This window comes from Lepidochelys olivacea (genome assembly GCF_965140295.1).
Source record: "Lepidochelys olivacea isolate rLepOli2 genome assembly, chromosome: 2".
In the NCBI taxonomy this organism is placed as follows: domain Eukaryota; kingdom Metazoa; phylum Chordata; order Testudines; family Cheloniidae; genus Lepidochelys; species Lepidochelys olivacea.
Window position 1 is genome coordinate 76,109,441 of NC_140412.1, and position 21,738 is coordinate 76,131,178.

The 21,738-nt window shown below is 40.9% G+C and overlaps 1 protein-coding gene across 4 annotated transcripts in view; it reads left to right on the forward strand.

Moving 5' to 3' along the window:
• The window catches only part of NOL4 (nucleolar protein 4), a 253,520-nt gene that overhangs the window by 210,308 nt on the left and 21,474 nt on the right, over positions 1-21,738 (forward strand). For all 4 annotated transcript variants that reach the window (XM_084620792.1, XM_084620791.1, XM_084620793.1 and 1 more), the window contains one exon: positions 2,092-2,205. In XM_084620792.1, coding sequence (XP_084476918.1) covers positions 2,092-2,205 — 114 coding nt within the window. The remainder of the gene's footprint in view (positions 1-2,091; positions 2,206-21,738) is intronic.

Here is a 21,738-nt window from a genome sequence, read left to right on the forward strand (position 1 = left end):
TGGATGGGGGTGGGATCCCAGGGGGCCTGTCAGCGGGCAGAGATGTGCATAGGGGTTGGGGGGCTTGGATAGGTGTGGGAGACCCGGGGGGCCTTTCAGGGGACGGGGGTGTGGATAGAGGTGAGGGCAGTCAGGGGACAGGGATAGGGAGCAGGGGGAGTTGGATGGGGGTTGGGTCCTGGGGGTGCACGGTTAGGGGCTGGGGCAGTCAGGGGACAAGGAGTGGTGGGGGGGTGGATGGGGGCAGGCTGTTTGGGGGGCACAGCCTTCCCTACCCGGCCCTCCATACAGTTTCGCACCCCAAAGTGGCTCTCGGGCCAAAAAGTTTGCCCGCTCCTGCTCTAGAACTCAGAGGAACACATCTACTTGTGTTGAAATATTAAAGTTTTTTGATTGTTAATGACACCAGGATTTAATATCAGACACACAAGTCTCGTCTTAAACTCAATTTTCCTCTTACATGTGTGAGAACTCATTGTTTATGTTGAAAAACAAGCTCTTGAACTTGACTTTTGCACTGACATGGCAGAATGTATAGTCTATTATAGGATCACAACACCTACTTTGTCTCTTATTTACATTTGTTTTATACCAGAGGAACACCACTGATTTTACTCTTGATTTACTCTGGTGTAAGTGTGGGGAGAATCAAGTCTGTAGTATTTAGAGATGGAAAAGACCTATATGTTCACTCATTCCATCCCTCTGCAAGTTAGGCTATATTCCACCCATTACGGGAGGTACAATATCATATATTAAATTGATACTACATGTTAAAATACAGTTAGCCAAAGCTGAGAAATAAGATGTGTTCTATTGGTTAAAAATGAAGTCTTGGTAACATGTTGCTCATAATTTTGGTATATTGTTCTTAATATGAAGTCAGCTGTGCCAATTCAAAGAACCTGTTCTGAGTTTGTTTGGAAAATGCTTTAAAATGTATGTTTCTGATACTCAGTGGTATTTCATTAGCGGGTACATATTTATTCTGTTGACTAAAATTTGATGAAATTCTCTAGAGAATAAATGTTGGGCCATTTAATCAGCAGGAAAGGGAGCTATAAGAACTTATACAAGCTGAGGATCTGGTTCAATATATTTTAGCCCACTAAAATGTGCTTGTGTCCATAACAATGTGTATTACATCATCCTCATTTGGCTTATTTTCTTGAAATTTCTGATCTATCTTTGTGTGTAGCTTAATTAAGAAAACAGGTTGAGATATTCATTATGAGCTTCATCTTTCAGTGAAATGATTTTTGCATATCATTACAGAGAAAGGAATGCAAATAGTCTGTGATTGTCCTTATTTAATTGTTATAGAACGTTTTATTGCATTCACAGCCAACTGTAGAGCTAATAAGACTGTAGGATTCACTTGATTTACATGCAGCTTAGACCTAAAATACGTAAATGTTGTAAAACTAGTAATGTGAGCGTTTCAGAATTTAGCTGGAACCTTGAAAGCTACGTAAATTGATAGAGGCCTGACATATGTTACTATGTCAAAATACATATAGATTTTTAAAAAATCATTTTAATATCATCAGTCATATTGCAGCAAGAAATGTAAATGTTCATGACATTACATATGGACTGCTCTGAAATGTTCTGACAATCTGCTACGTTTGAGTGATGTTTCAAGCCTGTCTTTTTTCTTTTCTTTTCTTTTTTTTTTTAACGAGTTTAAAAACACTGCTCATCTCTGTCATATGCTGTACAGGATGAAACATTTTCTTAGCAAGAATCAGACAGCCTGGGTGCTGCTGGAACACAGAGAATATGCCGCTGTCTGTTCAAAATGTACCCTAATGAGCCAGACTAAATACAATGGACAATAGAGCTGTGGGAAAAGAAAGTGCTTTTGATGGATCTGTGTGGATCAACTGGAGCTTTAACCTCTAACTAGTTTTCATTTTTCATCTTTACAATTTCCATTTCCACTTTTTGTTGATATAAATTACATTTCAATGAATGGATCCTCCAGCCTATGTGATAGTTTTGTGTGCTCCAATAAGGAAACAGCAGGTTATGTTTGGTCTGGTTATTATCCTAGTAATCATTTTTTTGTTTTTTTTTTCTCTTTCTTAGTCACGACCTATTCCCTCACACCTTACTTCAGCAGTAGCAGAGAGTATCCTGGCTTCAGCCTGTGAGAGTGAAAGCAGAAATGCTGCAAAAAGAATGCGGTTGGATAGACAGCAGGTACTGTTGTTTGGGGTCTACCACATCCATATTTATAATTAATGGAGTGAGAGTAATTTACATAGAGTATCACACAGAGGGGTGGTACATCTCTTATATTTACTGTTAGCAAAAATAATTAAATGTCTATAGATTTTATGTTTTAAATAAATACATGAAAATGCCTTGTGTAGGTATTTAGAAATGTGTTGAGCATATCTAGTGTGAATGGATGGATAAAGAGATTATCATACATCTGTGTGTAATAGTTGTGTACGTTATGTACTGTATGTGTGTATATTATATATACAAATAATATACATAATGTACAGTGCAGGCATAAAATATATATGTATATACAATTATATAATTATACTTTATATTATTTATATATGTATAATCTTTCTCTGTGTGTGAATTTATAAATATAATGAAGGGTGAAAAGACCTATTTGTTTTTAGTAGAAAGGTTACTGAGATATTTCCCAAACTACTGTACTATCAGTTGTCTTGTAAATCAGTCTTTTAAAATTCATATCAATATTTATCTTATTTTATTCTTACATTATTCAGTATCTAGTATACTGTATGTTAGAGTTGTAACTGTTTGCATTTTATTTGCTGGAAACATGCTTCCTTTCCAACTTAAAATCAAAGTGATATCCAGTCTTAAATTTTGCTTTTTTAATTGCTCCAGGATCATGGTGAATGTCGGACCTTTTTATTTCAGAAAATACATGTTTTTTATTTTATCTGATGATATTGTAAAGTAAAAGCCCAAAAACATCACAACTGTATTGAAACTTGACTTAAACTCATGGTTGATAAACTTTTTCTTTGCATACACTTTTCCAAAGGGATGGACGTTTTGCCTTTATCTACTTTCTGTAGCCTTCCTTCACAGCCTTTCTTGGAACAGTTGATGCTTAGGATTATCCTTTGAATGCTGATAGCTAAGAGTCTGGAAATGTATATTGCTATGTCTTTTTGCTGATATTTTGTCTTTTGTGACATTTCAATTAACGTTATGGATACACCTTAAGGTCTACTAGTTACAGGTATATAAAACATCTAATAAGTGCTGGTTAGTTTAGGGGCTGTTCTCATATAGATTTTGAAGTTTTTTATGTTCTGTCATTTGCTGTCTGGGAAGCAACAGAACCACAGAACAAATGTGCTTAGCTCAGAGAGAAGAGGGAAAATGTTATATTAACAGCAGTTACTTTGGTCGCATTGATAGTCTCCAAAGGGAGAGTTGTCCTGACCATTCCTACCTGATCACAAAGATGGTGTCAGGCCAAATCAGGGTGACAAAGAGATTGACAGTGAAGAAAAATAGAACCCTTGGGATTCTCTCCAGAATGTGAAAGATTGACTTAAATAGAAACACTTCAAAACTATAGGAGGTAGCCTAACTGAGTACTATTAAGGCATTTTCTGGATTTGGATAATTCCTTTCACCTGCAGGTTTTGGTAGCACTTACAGTAACTTCTTTCAGAGTAACAGCCATGTTAGTCTCTATTTGCAAAAAGAAAAGGAGTACCTGTGGCACCTTAGAGACTAACCAATTTATTTGAGAATAAGCTTTCGTGAGCTACAGCTCACTTCATCGGATGCATGTAAAAGTAACTTCTTTTAATTTTTACTTCTAAAATGCATAATCTGAAGCAATGAAAACTCCCAATTAATCTTTTTAATTAAAAAGTTCATGTTAAGATCACAAAGCTGCCTGCACAGAAGATATGTTGGATTCTTGATCCTTGCACCTTCCTCACTCTTTTTGGCAATAGGGGCTCGGGGCACTATGGAGACAATTGTAAGTAATTACAGCAACGTCATAACTATAATTTTCCATGCTAAAGTTTCACGGTGTGTTTCTGAAATACGTGGGCAGATTTACTTGAGTCTTATGCCTGTTTACGCAAGCATAGGCTCTGGCAGAGATCCCAGTAGTGGAACCTGTAGGGGGATGAGGTTGCTGTGGTGAAAAACAACTATGTCATCAGTCATGCCAGGAGGACCCTAGCACAGCACAGAAATTGAGTAGTCCTGGCAGGAAGCTAAGAGTGTCTGATAAGCATGCTCATTCAGCAGCTCCCTTCAATGCGTCAGGCCTTAGGAGCCTTGAATTAAAACTCTGCTCCACTTGTGCAAACCCAATGGAGCTCAGTACTGATACCACCACTTATCGTCCAAAGGAGTCCGACTGTCCTGCGAAGCAAGGTGTAATAAGCATCCCTGCTGCCAGCTCTTTTAGAATATAGCCTGTAAATAGTCTATGTATCTATATCTATATAGACCTATATATTATACATATAATATATAGGATGGGATTTTCAAAGGAGCCTCAGGGAGTTAGTCAACCAGATTCCATTGCAAACCAAAGGGAGTTAGGTACTTAATTCCCTTAGACTCCTAAGAAAATCTTAGCCATAGTTACAATATATAAATCCTGCTATGCAGAAAACTTGTATCCATCTATGCTGAAAACTGCCTGAGGCAGATATATTGCCTCTCAGAGTGAAGGGGTTGTGCAGTTGGTGATAAACCCTTTCAAGTTCTGCAGCATTCATTTCCCACTGCATGGACCCACCTCCACTTCCTTGCGTCTCCCCACATACTTTAGGGAGTCTACCACTGTTGATGCTAGAATTACAGAGTCCTTGCACTCCCTGAACACAAGGACTGGGATTGTGCCTGGCCCCTACACTTGGCATATGTGGTGGTGACTTCTTGACCTCTGTTCTCTCTGACCCTGATGTCCCCTCAGGCACAGCGTGTCCCATAACAGGCTGTTGGAGTGTGTTACATACAGATCTCAAATAGGAGTTTGAGGCTTTAAAATATTTTACCTCCCAAGACAAGTATTTTAAAAATGATTTGGTAAATGGTGTTAATTTCAACAACAGTTTTGATGAATAATCAGCCCAACAACGGTTTGAGTCAATGAAAAGATCTAATGCAAAAGTCAAATCAAAGGTAACCCCAAATTGTTTTTAGTTGTTTAATGTTTATTAAAGACAAACAGAATTGTTGATGGTACTAATTACTTTCACTCCCAGTTATTAAAAGAGAAGGCAACAAATATAAAAGATAAAGCATTTGAGGTTAAGTGCTTTATTATATTATCCACATGTAACATTGTATCCACCAGGAAGAAAAAAAATCCCCAATAGTGCCTAAAAGGTACCGTAAAGATGCAAGCTCTCTTTGTGTACTCTTTTGTGTGACGGTGACAAATATTGCATTTTATGAGCAACTTCCTTGCTGTATTCTGACAAATACAATGATAAATTTGGCCCTGATCCAGAAGAGCACTCAAGCCTGTGCTTAACATGAAGTGTGGGAGAAGCCATTGTGACTACTTACATGCTTTGCTAGACTGAAGCTCTAATGCCCTCCATGTAAAAATCAAATTTTTGAAAATAAGGTAGTAAAAACTGGCCCTTAGGGAAGTAACCTATTTTCAAAATATGTGATTTATTAAAATCAGGCTCATAATGAGAAACTAACTTCAACCTTACCTATGGAGAGACCAGCATCTTTCCATAATGTTTGAATATGTAATATAAAGCATTGTCAGTTGTGTAGTTGTTTCCTGCAAGTAATACAAACATGTTTACTAGGTCATGATAGCTTGGGCTATAATGCTTAGCTGTCTGACTGTGTTAGATGTTACCCAACTGTTCTTTTTAACTTGAATGTATCTAGATTACCTTGAGGTTAGGCTCAGGTGGTTGGCCTGAAACCTGAATAAGTGCAGAGGATTTACATATAAGATGAATATTATCTGACTTCAGAGTATTGTCACTTCAATTTGTGTTAGTCATCCAGGAGTTATTGTTTATATTTTGTAACTACATGGCTTTATCCCACCGTACACTGGTAACTGCTCCAAGAAAAAAAGATTATGGACAAGGTGGTGGGGTCTAGCTGATCTGCCCGAAGCCCAGGTCAGGAGGTGGTGTGCAAAAGCGGTACAGACCTCACCTTTACACTACCTGGTCCTGCCTCATCTCCATTCGGGATCAGACCCCTGGCCTGGATTTTGGATGGAGTTGCTTCCAGCCTATGTTCTGAGGGCTTCTCTAATTTATGTTGACTGCAAATGGGCATAAGGGACCAAAACTACAGCTGAAAGTCAGTGAGGCCCTTTTTATCTTCTTCTTTTGCAGCAGGGAAGGAATATGGCATTATCAGATCCTCTGTGCCCCTGAAGGATCATGTTTACCAATGGGGTGATCTTCCCTGAGTCAGTATTAAACTGGCTTACGGGCCCTATTGCACCTGTGGTGAAATCAGTGCAAAGTAGTTACACTGAGTTGTAGGGTCTAGCATGTTGTGAAATGGAGAGTTTTGAATGAAACTTAGCACAGACAGAATAAAAACACATTTGTATACATATATTGTATATGGTGAATAGGTACGTGGCAGTGACAATAGCTTTTATTGTATGCTTCATGTTAGGAACTTAGTTAGGATTAGGTTGATTAGACTGATCGGGAATAAACTGTGGAACAAATTGACTCCTCACTAAGCACACTGGCAATCTTCAGAGAAAGTGTGATGACTATGGCAGCATGAACTTTTGTGGGCGTTTACCTCCTCACTGCAATGGTGCTGGAACAATTTTTCTAGTGGGGGTGCTGAAGGCGGAAGCCATGTATTTGGGTGGTTGTTACTACTTCAAGGCAGGGAGTGTGACTTCTCCTCTAGTTCCAGCACCTATGCCTCACTATGGAACCCCCTAAGGGGTTTCTGAGGGCAGGTGTCTGCTGTGGAATCCTGGGCCACGTAGCTGGAGTTTCAGCCATAGGCCTGGTAGCGCTGCTGTGTGATCTAAAATCTTAGCAATTTCTGACTTTGCATCATTTTAGCAGGTCAAGGGTTGGGCTCATGGTAGAGGTATGGCGTGGTCTTCACCACACCAACCCACGCCTCCATAAAGGCCACCCAGGGGCAACTTTGGTATGTGGTTCCCAGTGAGAAAAGAGACCTAGGGTTTGGCCACAGGATCCTCTCCATCCAAAGCAGAGAGGGCTAACCAGATTTCTAGGAGCTGCCAGCAGGGAGCCTTGGGCCTCTGATGAATCTCCCAAAATATGGGGATGTTCTTGACTTTCAGGGAAGGTTCTGTGGAACAAACTGTGGAAGAATGAAAAAGAAAGAGATTTTTTCCCTTCCTCTCTCTCTTGGTCACTAATTTGCACCGACCCTTCCTTTTTATAAGAGAGAGTGAGGAGAAGATTGATTTCAAACAGGAAAATAAGGAAATAGAACAATACTGGAAAAAATCATCTTTATTTTTCTTTGGACACAAACGTTGTACATAACATTATGCACCTTTTTTCTCTATTATATTTAGAATTAATTCTTACTGGTTTCCCACTTGCTTACGTTGTAGGTTTTATGTATAACAAAATACTGCTTGTTTTTAAATGAGGCAAAAAGGTGAGAGGAAACTTGCCACCAAAAGAGTATCTGGGCTCAAGGTAGGGGAGCGGGGTGGGGAAAGGTGGAAAGAGAAAGACAGCAGATTAAAACAGCTCCTTCAGTATGTGAGCTCTAGTCTAACTTGTCACATGTATGTCTGGATGAGTGTATGGGTCTCTTTCTATACAAATATCCATATTTGGCAAGATCTTCAACTGGTGTAAATTGATGTAGCTCAGCTGACTTCACTGGAGCTCCATTGATGTATATCAGATAAGGATCTGTCCCATTACACAAACATTATTATGTGTGTGAATAATATTCATACCTATTTCTGAAGATAGCAGACCAGATTGTCCCCTGGATTCAGGTTGCTGTGTGTCGCTCATGCAAAGTGACCTTCAAGTCAATGTACCCAGCCATAGGAAGGAGCACCTTAGCACAGGGGGATCTTGGGGTGTAGAACCAGCACAATGGTTTGGATTCAGTTTCCCACTCTGGGGTCGGCGTTAGTGTGTAAAGACAGGCTACCATCAGATCTTTATCCATTATGCCAGAAGGCAGGTCCAGCACATAGACAGCCCAGGATCAGGGGAATACAAAGGTGTTTTAACTTCCCCTTTGCACCCCATTCATCCCCAAACTACACTGGGCGCTCCGTTGCCACACCCAAGGATTTAGCCCACTATAATAGTCACTACTTTTAATTTTCAACCTGATATTAGACCAGCAAGCATTCGTTATTTCATGAGAAATCATTTTGTCATTTTAGTTTCATTATGACTGAAGAGCTGTGATTTTTAAATTAGCCGACTTTTCGGAGAGTGCTGAGCTGAAATATTGTACAGAATATACAAATTAAGAAGTAGACTTTTATAGATTTCCTCTCTTTAAAAAAGTAAATATAAAGGGTACAGCTTCCTTTTGATTCCAGAGACCTGTTCTGAGTAATAAAAATGAGACCGCTTCCTAGCCAGCCACAGCTGATGTCATCATATATTCCCTGCACGGAAACACCATAATAATAATTGTCGTGCAAAAGCCAGAAGTCCAAATTAGTTGAGTTTGATTTAATTCAACTATTATTTATTATTGCCTGTAAGGCAAATGTGCAGTAGTACGATGAAACTGTCAGAATATGTGTATGTCTCCATATGTGCGTGGGAGACAATTTCTCTTCCAGTGAAGAAAGCAGTTATATTCAAATTTTCTTTAATTCTTGATATGGGATCATACATTTGAGATAGCTTAAAAACAACTCAGTGTTAATCTCTCCATATCTGTCTCTAGTTTCATTATTTCTTCAAGTACCAAAGGAGGATCTATTTATCTAAGTGTTAAATCTAGTTCTGATTTAGTCACAACATTAACATGGTCTTTCACGTTACATTTCTGAACCCCGTGGAAATCATCAGTTTCTGAAATTAAAAAATAACTTTGTTAATTATTCAGCCTTTTCATTGCCTCTTGAGTATGGCAGGTTATAGTGTGCTTTATTGTAATGGTTACACACATTTTGAAAAAAGGAACCACCTTTCCATCCGAAAGAGCCCTATGACTTTACATAATGTGATTTGTAGCCACACAGATTACCGACTAGTAATGCTCCAAGGTACTAAAAGATAATATCCAGCACCCAGAGGAGGTATATGCTTGAAGATCCCAGGTCTACGCTGTACAGAGTAACACAAATGAAAGATAAATTGGCAAAGATGTGGAGACTTTAAAAAACTAACCTCTGCCCCCCTCTTCCCCTCCATTCCAGTTTTTGGCAAAATAGAAACAAATTTACAGATCTGAATGCTATAGAAGACGGTGGAGGGGTAAAAATTTTTGCTTCATTTAGTAATTTTAACAGTATTGCTTTTAGCTGCTAGAGGAGTAGAAGTAGATGACTATTAGGTTTCTGACAAAGCAATTATGGCCTAGACACATATGCTGGGAGCTGACCTGACATTTGCCTCTGGATAGTTGTCATAGCAGCAGCCTGAATAGAGCCGCTTGATACAAATGCATGCTGCAGAGTGGATGTAAGTTCTGCACTAATGCAATACATCTGAATGTTAATAAAAGTGCACACATACTGCCACTTAGCTGAAGCCACTGCTATTGTGTTTCATTCCATTTGTCTAATTCCTAAATGTTCACTTTTAAATCAATTCAGGTTTGCAAGTTTATGTTAATGATCTACCTTCAGCCAATTTGTGGCGCCTTCTCTCTAGGTGACTCAGTGGTAACAAGGGGGTTGATGCTCGGGGAAGACTTTTCAAGTACAGTTTTGTTAACAAAAGAGATGCCCAGCTGCTACAAACCAGGAGCAGCCAATATTGCCGTTAAGAAAGGAAGAAATTATCTGTGGACAAATTATAGATAATTGCAAACTGTTTTGGAAGAAACTAATTTATATGGCAATGCGGGAGTGGACCATTCCAGGACCACTGTATCAGGTTTTCAGCATGGAGAAGGAATTAAGGCCTCTAATCCTTTGTACTTGAGGACTGAGAGTTAGAATCTCAACTCTGTCTTTAATGCATGGGTTCTAAATTTTGACAGTGAGCAGTTATCTCCTGGATTACAGTTCAGACAGTAGGAAAAGAGGATGGGGGATATATAATTTTGTGTGTGTGTGTTTACTTTCCAGATAAATGTACACTGCAGCTCTTGAGAGGAAGGAAGAAACAAATTGCAGAGTTCCTTCATGCCTCTTTTTATTCTGTTGTTTATATTCTTAATTTCTGTATCAAGTGCAGACTTGGGCAACATTTGCTACAGAAAAAGCAAGCATGCAAACATACCTCCCAACAAAAGGCTAGATTTGTGCCTTTAAGGCAATGCTTATAGTAAAGGATGGTAGGAGGCTACAGTCCCCCAGCAGGAGCATGGGACATGTTCCGCCTCAGGAACTAACAATACCTACCAGAGCTCTTCAGCGTGCCTGGGGAACAACAGCCCATTACAGGGTGCAGCTTTTCTCCACTTCCTCTGTGCAGGCTGGTGTGGAAGGAATAAGGCCTTGCCTCCTTCTGGCCCCCTTTGGAGCACCAAGTGTCCCTGGAAGAGCAGAGAGAAAAGACACTGCAATTGTGCCTAGCCTGTGCATGACAGCATTGCAAGGAATGGAGGGAAGACTCCTCGACTCATCACTCCACTGTGCATCTGCATAAGGAACTAGCAGAATCAGGCTCAAAATGTTTGCATTTGAGAATGGGAGGTTTCTTGAGTCTTTTAGACTATAAAAGAGCAATTAGAAAAATCCTTTCTATTTGAGGCAATTAAAAGCAACCTGTTAAAAACAAAAATGCTAACACAAATGTAATAGGCCAGAGGTTTCAAACTTTAGTCGATGCATGTCAGTAGAAGCTGGAGAATACTTCGCACCTCAGAAAAATCAGAATACCTGAGATTAATGCAGCTAAGTACTGTACTTGGTTGTTTGAATATGGATTCAGGTATCTAATTTCAGGCATACAAATTGGACAGTTTTGACCACAGATTAATAAACCATCTCTGAGAATAATTTGGCATCCTCACATAAATAGACACATACGTGTGCATGCACATAAGCTTTTGGTTTAGGCCTTTTTCCTCTCCCTCCACATCCCCACCCAATGATTATTTCTCTTCTGAATTGAACTACAATTTCCTTTTGTGCTTCCAAATTATACATTCTAACCACTGAGGCACAAAATGTTATGCAGGCACAATTTAGCTGGGTATGGATTATTGTCAAGAGATCAAATTATGTGCAAGCACTGAGAAATTTAGCTTCCTACCCACAATGCAATAGCCATATTGTCAAGAGGAGGAATATAAGCAGCATTGTAATTTAAATCCCACTACCTTTCAAGTTAATGGCAAAACACCTCGTGATTTCACTAGTTCAGGATTGGGCTCTTTGTTATTAATAGATGCAGTTAGAATGGAATGTTGGATATTGCAGACAAAAATATTCCCCATCCCAAAAGGTATTAAATTTGATACATATATTTGACAGGAATAGTGCACCAATCATGCAGTAGCAAATAATTTCATGCCTTGGACACACAGTGAGGTGAACACCTAATTTTTTATTTAAACATAGCTTTTAGAAAATTAGAAAGAGTATGGATTCATTTTTTCCATGTGGTAATTTCTCTTTAGGGTTATCCAGAAGGGTCCACATGCAGCAGAATCTGGGCATGTACAGCTGAAATAGATGCTGCTTGTTTCAGTGTAGACACTAAAGATCCAGAGGTGTAATAAAATATTTGAAGTGGGTTAAAATTAATACCAAAACTTATCTGAAGCCTTTGGAGCTAAAGGATAAAGGCTGGACAGGCAGGTAAAAGTGGCTTAGGAAATATCTATATAGCAGCCCCAGGAGTTCTTCTGTACTCCTCTTTGGAGCCGGGCTGGTCTGAGTAGGCGGCAGCATTAATCTTCTCTAAGCCTGTGTAAGGATCATGGATTCTTCTTTCCCCACCATACAGTTAAGAAGGAAGCATGGATCTCTGCTACCCAGAACCAAAAATGGAGATAGCAGAGGTGGACATTTTCTCCTCCCTACCACACACTGCAGGCTGGAGCGTGGAGACATGTCTTCCCCCATCCTTTCATGTGGATATACCAAATGAAATGTGATCTATTTTTAAACCAGTCCCATAGTCCCTTGTCTTGACTGGGTTGAGACTAGCATCTAAGAGCCTATTCATCTGCTATTTCCTGCTTATGGTCACCTATAGGAATTGCAGTGGGAGTCTGGCTGCCCTGTAGCACAGAGGGGAAGTTATGTTTTTGAGAGTGAAGACTTGTCTACATACAAACTTGCACCAGTTTAATTAAATTGATTTAGTTAAACCAGTACAAAAACCACTGTGTGGACATGGTTTATTTCAGTTTAGCTGAAACCTGTCTCTAATCAACTGAAGTTAAACTGAAATAAACCACGCATAAACCAAAATAAGTGTCCAGATGGGGTTTAACTAGATCTCTTAAAATTCACGTCTAGTTGGATGTGTGCAACACTCCATGTATCAACAAGTTGTTTATGTGCAGCAGCAGGGGAGATATTTATATAATCCAAACATTGGCCAGACATCCCCAAACTAAGACTATTTTTCAAAGTAAAAATAATGAACCAAAAATACACTGCCCCAGAACAGCACCAGCTGCTAGATGCCAGGCATGGAGCAAGGCAGCCAAGCATGCTGTAGCCTGCAGCCCAGGCAACATGCCAAAAGAATCCTTCTCTAGAATAAGGAAATTTGGAGTACTGATCTTTAATGCAGTGCACAAAGCCACTGCTTGTGACTTGTGATATTTCTTATCAGCCTTCTTCTTTATTGACTCCTTTAATTAAACAAATCAGAACCTACACTTTCCTAAGGCCAGTAAAAGGTTGCTATTTTGTTTTTCTTGTTTATGCATTCTAGTTTGAAAACTCACTGACTCTCCGTAAGGGAATGAGAGGGTCATATCCCAAGAGCATTTACTGTTCATCTACTGACTCTTGTTTTAAAATGTAAAAATCTTACTTTATCAAAGGTAATGATTTTGGGGCTTGGCTCACATACTGCACAGTAGCAGGTCAAGGTGAAATTCATAATAGGAGAAATTTCCTTTTTCTTAGGGCCATATTTCTCTCTTCCAGTAAATGTGGGGGTTTTTTTAAAGTGTTCAGAATGTATGTATTTGCTTCTAAGATTTTTTTCTTTAACTACAAAAGTCAGGTTTTACCAGAGGCAGTGTATGAAAGCAGACAGCACACATCAAATGCATGCAAGAAATTTTAGTTTTCACAGATTTACAGTTCAAATTTAACAAGGCAGACTTAAAATAGAGTAACTACATATCAAACAGCCATAACGAAATAAAAGATAAAACACTTTAGTATCTATGATTCACTATGTTCATACAAATAATTTTAAAACATTAGCTATTAAAAGCTTTCCAGCTGGCTTCTCACTCTGCAGAAAATTTTGTTCTGTTTAACTTTATAGCAGAATCATTTGAAATTGCTAAATGCAAACAGTATATGTGCACACTATGTAAGTAGCAAAGCTTCCCTTAAATACTCTTTCATTAGTCTTTATAACTTGTAAATCCATACAATAAATACCAGAGCCTGTGTTTGAAGACAGGCAGTAGGCATCAAATGCATCCCAAAAAGTGCTTGCTCACTTTTTATTTTCTTCTGGTCAGGAGAAGTAGGTTTGTAAAGACAGCTATCAGCCACTTGGTACCAGAATTCACCCATTAAGGAGAACATTTACATAAACTTTTCAATACTCAAACTCCTACAAATCTTATTTTTCTTCTAAAGAAAGAACTCTAACGTATATACATTTTACTTTAGTGGTAACAAATAACCAGCACCAGCCTCACTCTTCATGTCAAGGTTGTCATCTTCTGGTTCTAAATAAAGAAGAATTTATTTCAGAATCTGATTTTATAGTGTAATCTGCATATTCCAACATATGTAACATGAAGGTTGGAAATAGTGTCCAGTTATCAGAAAGCAGCAGGCACAATACAACAGGATAAAGCTCAAGCTGATGCAACATGTAATGTCACCCCACAGGTTTTCCACAAATGTTTTTTGTTTATTTAATTCTCCAAGCCCTAGATCTAGTAGGCGTAGCACAAGCTGTTTGGTGTCAAGAAAAAGTGCTATCAGTAGTGGGAATTCTATGAATTGCAATTCTCTCAGTGAAGAGACCTGCAGTAAGAGGTTTAACTGTGGCAACCCTGATAATATTGCAATTTTAAAATCTGCAAAACTGGCACAAGCAGCGCTCTAGGAGTCCCACACACTTCCCCAAAACATCCCTAAATAATCTGATTGACACATTTAATATTTCTCGTTTTTGGCACTGCTACTGCCATTGTATCATTGACTTCAGTGGAGCTATGCTGATCTACAGCAGCTGAAAATCTAACCCATCACATTCACTGCAAAATGTGGATATATTAGATTAAAAAGAGGTTGATGGTGTAACTACGATTGCTAGGATAAGACATCTTCATTTTAATCAAACACCAGTGTTTCATTCTGTGTTCTTCAAATGTACATGTACCATGCTCAAAGAGCTAAGTGCTGCATAGCAAAATTTGTGCTGAATGAGAACAATAGACTAGGAAAGGAGGAATTCCTCCTGCTTTGCATCACAGTTCATCAGTAAATACTATGTCATTGTCATCATACATCAGTATCAGTGGTACATTGATTCATCCAACTCATCACCTGAAGGCAGAACTGTTCACGGGTTGAGAAAAGATGACATAGTTTCCATGGGTTTCAGTTTGATTTTGTTTTGAAGAAAGGTCAGATATTTAAAGACTCATCCATTTGCACTGCCCATGAATTGGAAAGTTGCAAAAAATGATCATCATCCTTGTTCTGCAAGCAGTTGTCCATTGCAGACGATATTGGCTTCCAAAGGCCCTTAGCGGATACACCAAACCACACAGTTCTCTCCTAAGCAGAACCCTTACTCCTTCGCCACAAACACTTCATCTGGAGTTTGTTTATTCTCAGATTTTCATTTACTTTTATTCTAATAAGAGATGTCCTGGAAGCTGGAGTTCTTTATCCAGTGCCTCATGTTTATAATATTTGTCATTCAATGATTATACTATTAGCCTGGTGGTCTACGGGTAACGTAATAATACTGCTCCCATATTCCCTTGCTTCCAATCCACCGGGGCTCTGAGCTCTGTGGAGGCACCACAGGAGAAGGAGTATTTCACATCCTCCTCCGAACTGCTCACCTCTGGCAGGCTGGAAGAGTAAGTTCACGTCTCCGGAGAAAAATGCATCTAGCCTTCCTTTGCACAGGGAACGCTGGTCACAATGTGAAGTTAAAATGGCAAAAACATATGAAGATCCCGAAAGGACACTCCTACCAAACCAAGGGCTAAATCTTGACTTTAGCATGAGCCCTGAGTAAGGCCCTGTGAATTGTTGCATTGCCTCTGGGTCTGCCCAAGAAGGTGACTGACTCAGAGTCACAGCCTGCCTCCGTATCTCCTCACTGCTCTTAGGAGGAAGTTTCCTGCGCGAGGCCTATGCCCAGAGCAGCATACCTTCCCGACATACCAGCTATACTAACTAGTCCACTGGGGGTGGAGCCAAGGCTCCACTTGCTGTCTGCTGCGTTCTGCCCATCTACGCAGCAAGGGCGTAGCAGCTGCGGAGACACTCTCCTCCCAGCACTGCAGCCTTTCAGCTGCTGTCTTCGTTTGAATGCCTGAGTTTCTTCACAATGAATATTGAAGCAATGACCATAATAGGTACATTACTAAAGGGCTGTGCCCATTTTAATCACTCCGCAATAACTCTCTGAGTTCATTCCAAACCAGGTGGAATTCTACCTTCTATTTGATTGAAGATATTCTTAATCAGAAAATAGCAGTCTTTGGACACAGCATTTAAAATTTCATGGGGGAGGCATTGTTTTTCATTCAGCTCAATGTGCCATGCTGGAACACCTGCTGGAAACCATTTGCAATTGCTGCCAAAGACATCAGCGGTGAAACTCTTAATTAGTTAAGTTATCCACTTTGTCCGCATGTTCAAAACTTTAAAGCAAGCACAGACCTCAGCCATGTCCCTGCATATAGTCTCCCCCCCCCTTTTTTTTTTTTGCATAATACAAAACCCCCAAAACAATTTGGCAAGGCTGGTCGTCTCAGGTCAATACTAAAATAGCAGGGGCTGCAACAGTAAGTGGATTAACTTGCAAACCACCTGCCCCATTGTACCTGGTTCAAGCATCTGTCATTAGTCTCTCCCTTTGTGAGCACTAAATTCAGCCACACATTTTAAATTGAAAGACTTTTTTGCATCTCTTTGTCCACTGGTGGAAAAAGATCAAGGCATGGGCAAAGCATATATACTAACCCACTTTCTAGACCCTCACTAAAGAATGGCAGACTTCTCCCAGACAGTATAGATACTGATAAAGATTTGTCATTTTTTATTTGATGAGGTAGAGGCCCTGCTCTTTAAAACAAGAAAATTTCTCCTTCTCCAGTAACTTAGTCCCGGAGTTGTCCACACACTGACCTCTGGGGTTGATTTCTGAAACTGAAATGTCAAAAGGGGAAAGTGTATGTTGCTCTCCAGCTATCAGAAGGGATAATGAACTTTGCTAAAACTGATGTTGGCATGAAAGATGATCCCTTTGCTGTGCTGCTGTTCTACCAAAAGCATTTCATCAACACTTGCTGCTCTGATCATTTTGATTTGATAACCAGCACCTCTTCTGAAAAGGTTTTCCATTCGGCAGGTGAAGTAGCAGTGACCAAAGAATTAAACATTTCAGTCTATGGATGTGGTTCTATCAGAAATGCAGACGCGTGAGATTCATTTCCCCCTCTTCTCCACATAGCACATTTTTATTTTGATCTTTTGCATTGCAATTCCATGCTTTCATGTCTTGTCAAATGTTGGCATCTATAGCCTTTGATGGTGGATGGTGATGTTGGCAGTTCATTTTAGTATTTATAGCCTTAATGCAGAAGGAATCTACTGCTCTTCTAAACAGAAACTAGTGCAAGCCATTCTGATCTTTGTTCTCTAGGCTGTATCATGAAGACTCTTCATATAAAATTGTTTGTTATTTTTGTCCCTAAAATATAAATAGCCCAAAGAGTTTCAAATACTGAACTCCAGAGAGGAATCCAAACTAAATATCTAGAGTTTTTTGGGATACACATCAAATACTGTAGTATTTGCAAAAGTATCTATCTTTTTTGTATAATGTAATGACCGTGCCAGAAAAGTTAAAGCTAAGTATATGTGGTGCCCTTATAGTCATGGTCAAGTTTAAAGGTTCATTTTGGTTCAGACAGGAACCTGAAAGTTTGAATGAGTGGACTATCCAAATCTTTTTGGTCTGCAAAATGGGGCTGTAAATCTCACAAGAATAAGGCTTTCTAATGAGATTTCTATGAGACCCCACTTATGTTCAGGCTTAATATACTACACTTGCAGCTTTTGTTCTGATGCTTTGGTGCTTCCAGTCCTGACAGAGGCATGTAAACGTGAGAAAAACAATTAGGATAAAGTTATCAAAACATTTCCAAACAACAAAAATGTTGAGAAACAGTCAAGTTCATTGTTGTATCCTTAACTCATCAATTGGGGGAGGGGGAATGACACAAATGGAGTCCTTCTGTTAACCTGTGGTAAGACAGTTCTCAGCCCTAGCATCTCGCTCTTTAGCAGGAACTATGTCCACTGGGTTTGTAGCAGTCAGCCTGTAAGGAAAGGAATCTTTGTATCTCTGAACAATGGCCACTCTCTTCCAAGTAAGGATCAGCCTTCATCACCAGACCTGTCTAGAGAATGTTAGATGTCTCCTGGGGCTTTCAATGGAATGAAAATTGTAAAGTGTCCTCATGACCTAGCCAAAGATGGGGAGAACCACTTGGCACAGAAATCTTTCTTGGTTGGTTATCAGAGAATGAGGGCTGCTTCTTCTTTGAGTAGTTTCCCTGTGGGTGCTCCATTCTTGGTGTGCATGCTCCCCACGCACCCGGGATTAGAGACTTTCATTAGCAGTGTCCATTCAGCCCAGGCTTGTGCCATTGGCATCCCCGTGCGCTGCACCGATGCTATATCAAGCTGCGCAGGCAAACCACTCCCTCAATTCCTTCTCAAGTGCCTCGGACCAAGACAGACCTAGTGTGTCTGCTTCTTGCCTGCCGCACGAGTTTTGGAGCTTCTTGTTAGTTAGCTAGTTAATTTAGTATTTGGGTTTTTTAAAAGCTTTTCTAGTTATAGAGGGACCAAAAGAGACCTGGACCTCCTGGGGAGGAAGGCCTACCCATTGGCTACAGTGCACTTTCATATTGCAAATTACCAAGTGTTGATGGCCAAGTACGATTTTATCAACTACATGAAATTTGGGTTGTTTATTGAGTACCTTCCCCCAAATTCTCCCTGTGAAGGACATGCCCAGTTCACCAGGCTTCAAATGCTGCCAGTCAGTGACAAATATTTGAAGTGTGTTTGCTGACTGAGCTAATCACATGTGCTGCAGAAGTGCAACTTCGGCCCAGCTCTGAAATCTAGGGCTTGGAAGAACCAGGAAGTCAAACTTCGACTACTCATGAGGGAGTGTTCCATCTGCCCCACTTCAGAACCAGGTCAGGACCCCCCTGGACATCAGTTTCCAGGAACCTTCAATGCACCTTGGTGCAACATTCTCAGAGGCGAAATCCTCAGAGAACCCAAAAGCCTCTCAGAAGAGAAGATCTATTTCCCCTCCCAGTGATTTCCCCCTCAAAAAGACTTCATTCTCCAGCCAGATCTATGGCCTCTGACAGGTCTGCCTTGAGGCTCAGTACCATAGGTGGGAAAGGTTCCTTCGGTATAAGGGACATGGGAAAATGCCATGGCTCTAAGACTAAACAGGGCTCTGGGAAGACCCTGGTACCATCAGCTGAGGACTGTACCAAACATAGAGGATTGATACCATCATCTTGAACTCCACTCCCTGTGCCCTTAACAAGTGTCATGGTACCATGTAAGCCTTTAACTTCATTGACTCCAGCCTCAAAGCACTCTACGGCTCTGGTACCATCAAATAAGGATAAACACTCAGTACCGCAACATTCTTGGTAACACAGAACTTCCAATACCAGTATCTTCATTGTCAGCAGGTACCAAGAACCTCTTGGTCTCTGGAACCCTTCACCTCCCTGGCGCTGTCTCCCCCTTATTCTCTGGGAGCTCCTCCATTAGAAGAAGAGGCTGATAGTGATGATGACTTTCCCTCTGCTTCTTCCATTTCAGTGCAGGGTTCTCCAGTACACCCTTACACTAGCTTCCCCCCCCCCATCCCAAAGGAGAAGGGAAGATGCTCTGGGACCTCAATATTCCTTGAAGGAGCAACCCTGGATGCCACCCCCTCCCATGTATGGGCCTCAATGGTCATAATGGGCAGGCGATTGTTGGCAATTCTCTAGGAACACCCAAGCTTCCCCTTCCCATCAACAGGAGGAAACATCTGAGGAGCAGGAGTCCCTGGCAGACAAAGAAGCCATGCCTCAGACCACCATCTCATCCTCTTTGATGGATGACACCCTGATACCTTCCCCCAACCTATAACTGATTTTGGCCAGTTCTAGGATCTTGTTAAGCAGATGGCAGACTCTCTGCAGAGACCCCTCAAGGAGTTCAGGGAACCCCAAAACAAGCTACTGGATGTTTAGCACTCTGTAACGTCACCTAAAGTTGCCTCCACATTAATGAAGCTCTACTGGAACCCACTAGAACCATCTGGCAAACCCCAGCTACAGTGACACCCACTCATAAGAGGGTGACATAAAATATTATGTCCAAGGACTCTGCCTTCCTCTTCTTCCACCCACTTCCCAATTCTCTGGGTGTTGATGTGGTGAATGAGCGGAGCAAACAACACCATTATAAATCCACCCCATATGACAGAGACCAAAAGTGCCTGGACCTCCTGGGGAGGAAGGCCTACCCATTGGCTACAGTGCAATTTCATATTGCAAATTACCAAGTGTTGATGGCCAAGTACGACTTTATCAACTACATGAAATTTGGGTTGTTTATTGAGTACCTTCCCCCAAATCAAAGGGAAAAATTCCAGGCTACTATTGCTGAGGGACAGTTGCTGGCAAGAACATGCTGTTTGCAGTTTGCAGACAGTGCTCCATGCTGCCGACACCACAGCCCTTGTCATCTCTATGGTGGTGGTGACGTGCAGGGCATCCTGGCTGCACTTGTCTGGCTTCCCCAGGAAGTTCATAATATGGTTGAGGCTCTCCCATTTGATGGACGGAAGTTGTTTGCAAAGAACATTGAGGAGTCGTTATGTATCTTTAAAGATTCCAGGGCCACGTTATGCTCATTAGGCACCTATACATCTGCAAACAAACAGAAGTTTGGCAGATCACAAACAGCTCAGAGATCCCACCCTATACAATTCTCTGGATTCAACCCCCCCTCCTCAGGAGGAGGCACAGATTCCAGAGAAAGAGACCCTCTAACCCATCTGATGTGGCTCAGCCACCAGGCATCATCATCAAAACACCAGTTTTGACAGGATAGTCTAGGGTTTGAATTCCCACCACTCGTTAGCCTGCCAGGTTCAGTGTTTTTCCCACCTTCTCCCATTTGGAAACTGACTCTCACACTCCCATGCATTCTGGAAGCAGACACCTCAAACAAATGGGTGTTGGAAGTAATATCAGGTGACACCGTCCATTTATCTCTCTCTCTCCCTCCTCCTCATTCCCTTCCCCATCCCTCTTTAGGGACCCATCTCATGAGCCATTGCTAAGGCAAGAAGTAAACATCCTTCTTCATTTAGGAGCAATAGAACCAGTACCTGCTCAATACAGGGGAAAGTGCTTCTATTCAAACTATTTCCTCATATCAAAGAACGGAGGGTGGAGACAAATTCTAGATCTGAGACTCCTAAACAGATTTGTGAGACCCCATAAATTCAGGATGGTGACCCTGGCAGCTATAATTCCTTCTCTAGATTCAGGGGCTTGGTTTCTAGCCCTCGACCTCCAGGATATGTATTTCCATATAGCAATGCACCCACCTCACAAGAGATTCCTCTGATTTGTGTTAGGCCAGGATAGTTTCCAGTATCAAGTGCTTCTTCACAGCTCAGAGAGTCTTCTGAAAGATTCTGTTAGTAGTGGCTGCTTACCCGTGTTGCCAGACTATAGTGGTAGTCCCATACCTCGACAATTGGCTACTTGAATTGATCCTACCAAGAAGTGTTGTCTGCCACAAGGACAGTGTATTCTCTGTTTTTGGACCTGGGCCTCCAGCTGAATGTAGAAAAATCCACACTAACACCTGTTGAATATACAATTCACAGGAGTGTGTCTGGATTCTCTGGTATCCAGGGCATCCCTTCCCCTGGACGGGTTCCAGACATTACTGAGCCTCATCAAAATAACTCAAGACAGTCCCCAGACCTCAGTCAGAAACTGCCTTCAGTGTCTGGGTCACGTGGCCTCTTATACTTTTGTGACAGAGCATGCAGTTACACCTCTGCTGTTTCCAGGGGTGGCTCAGAATGGTTCGCTAACCAGACACACACATTCTAGACAACCAAGTGTCAGTTCCTCAGGGGGTGAAGCATT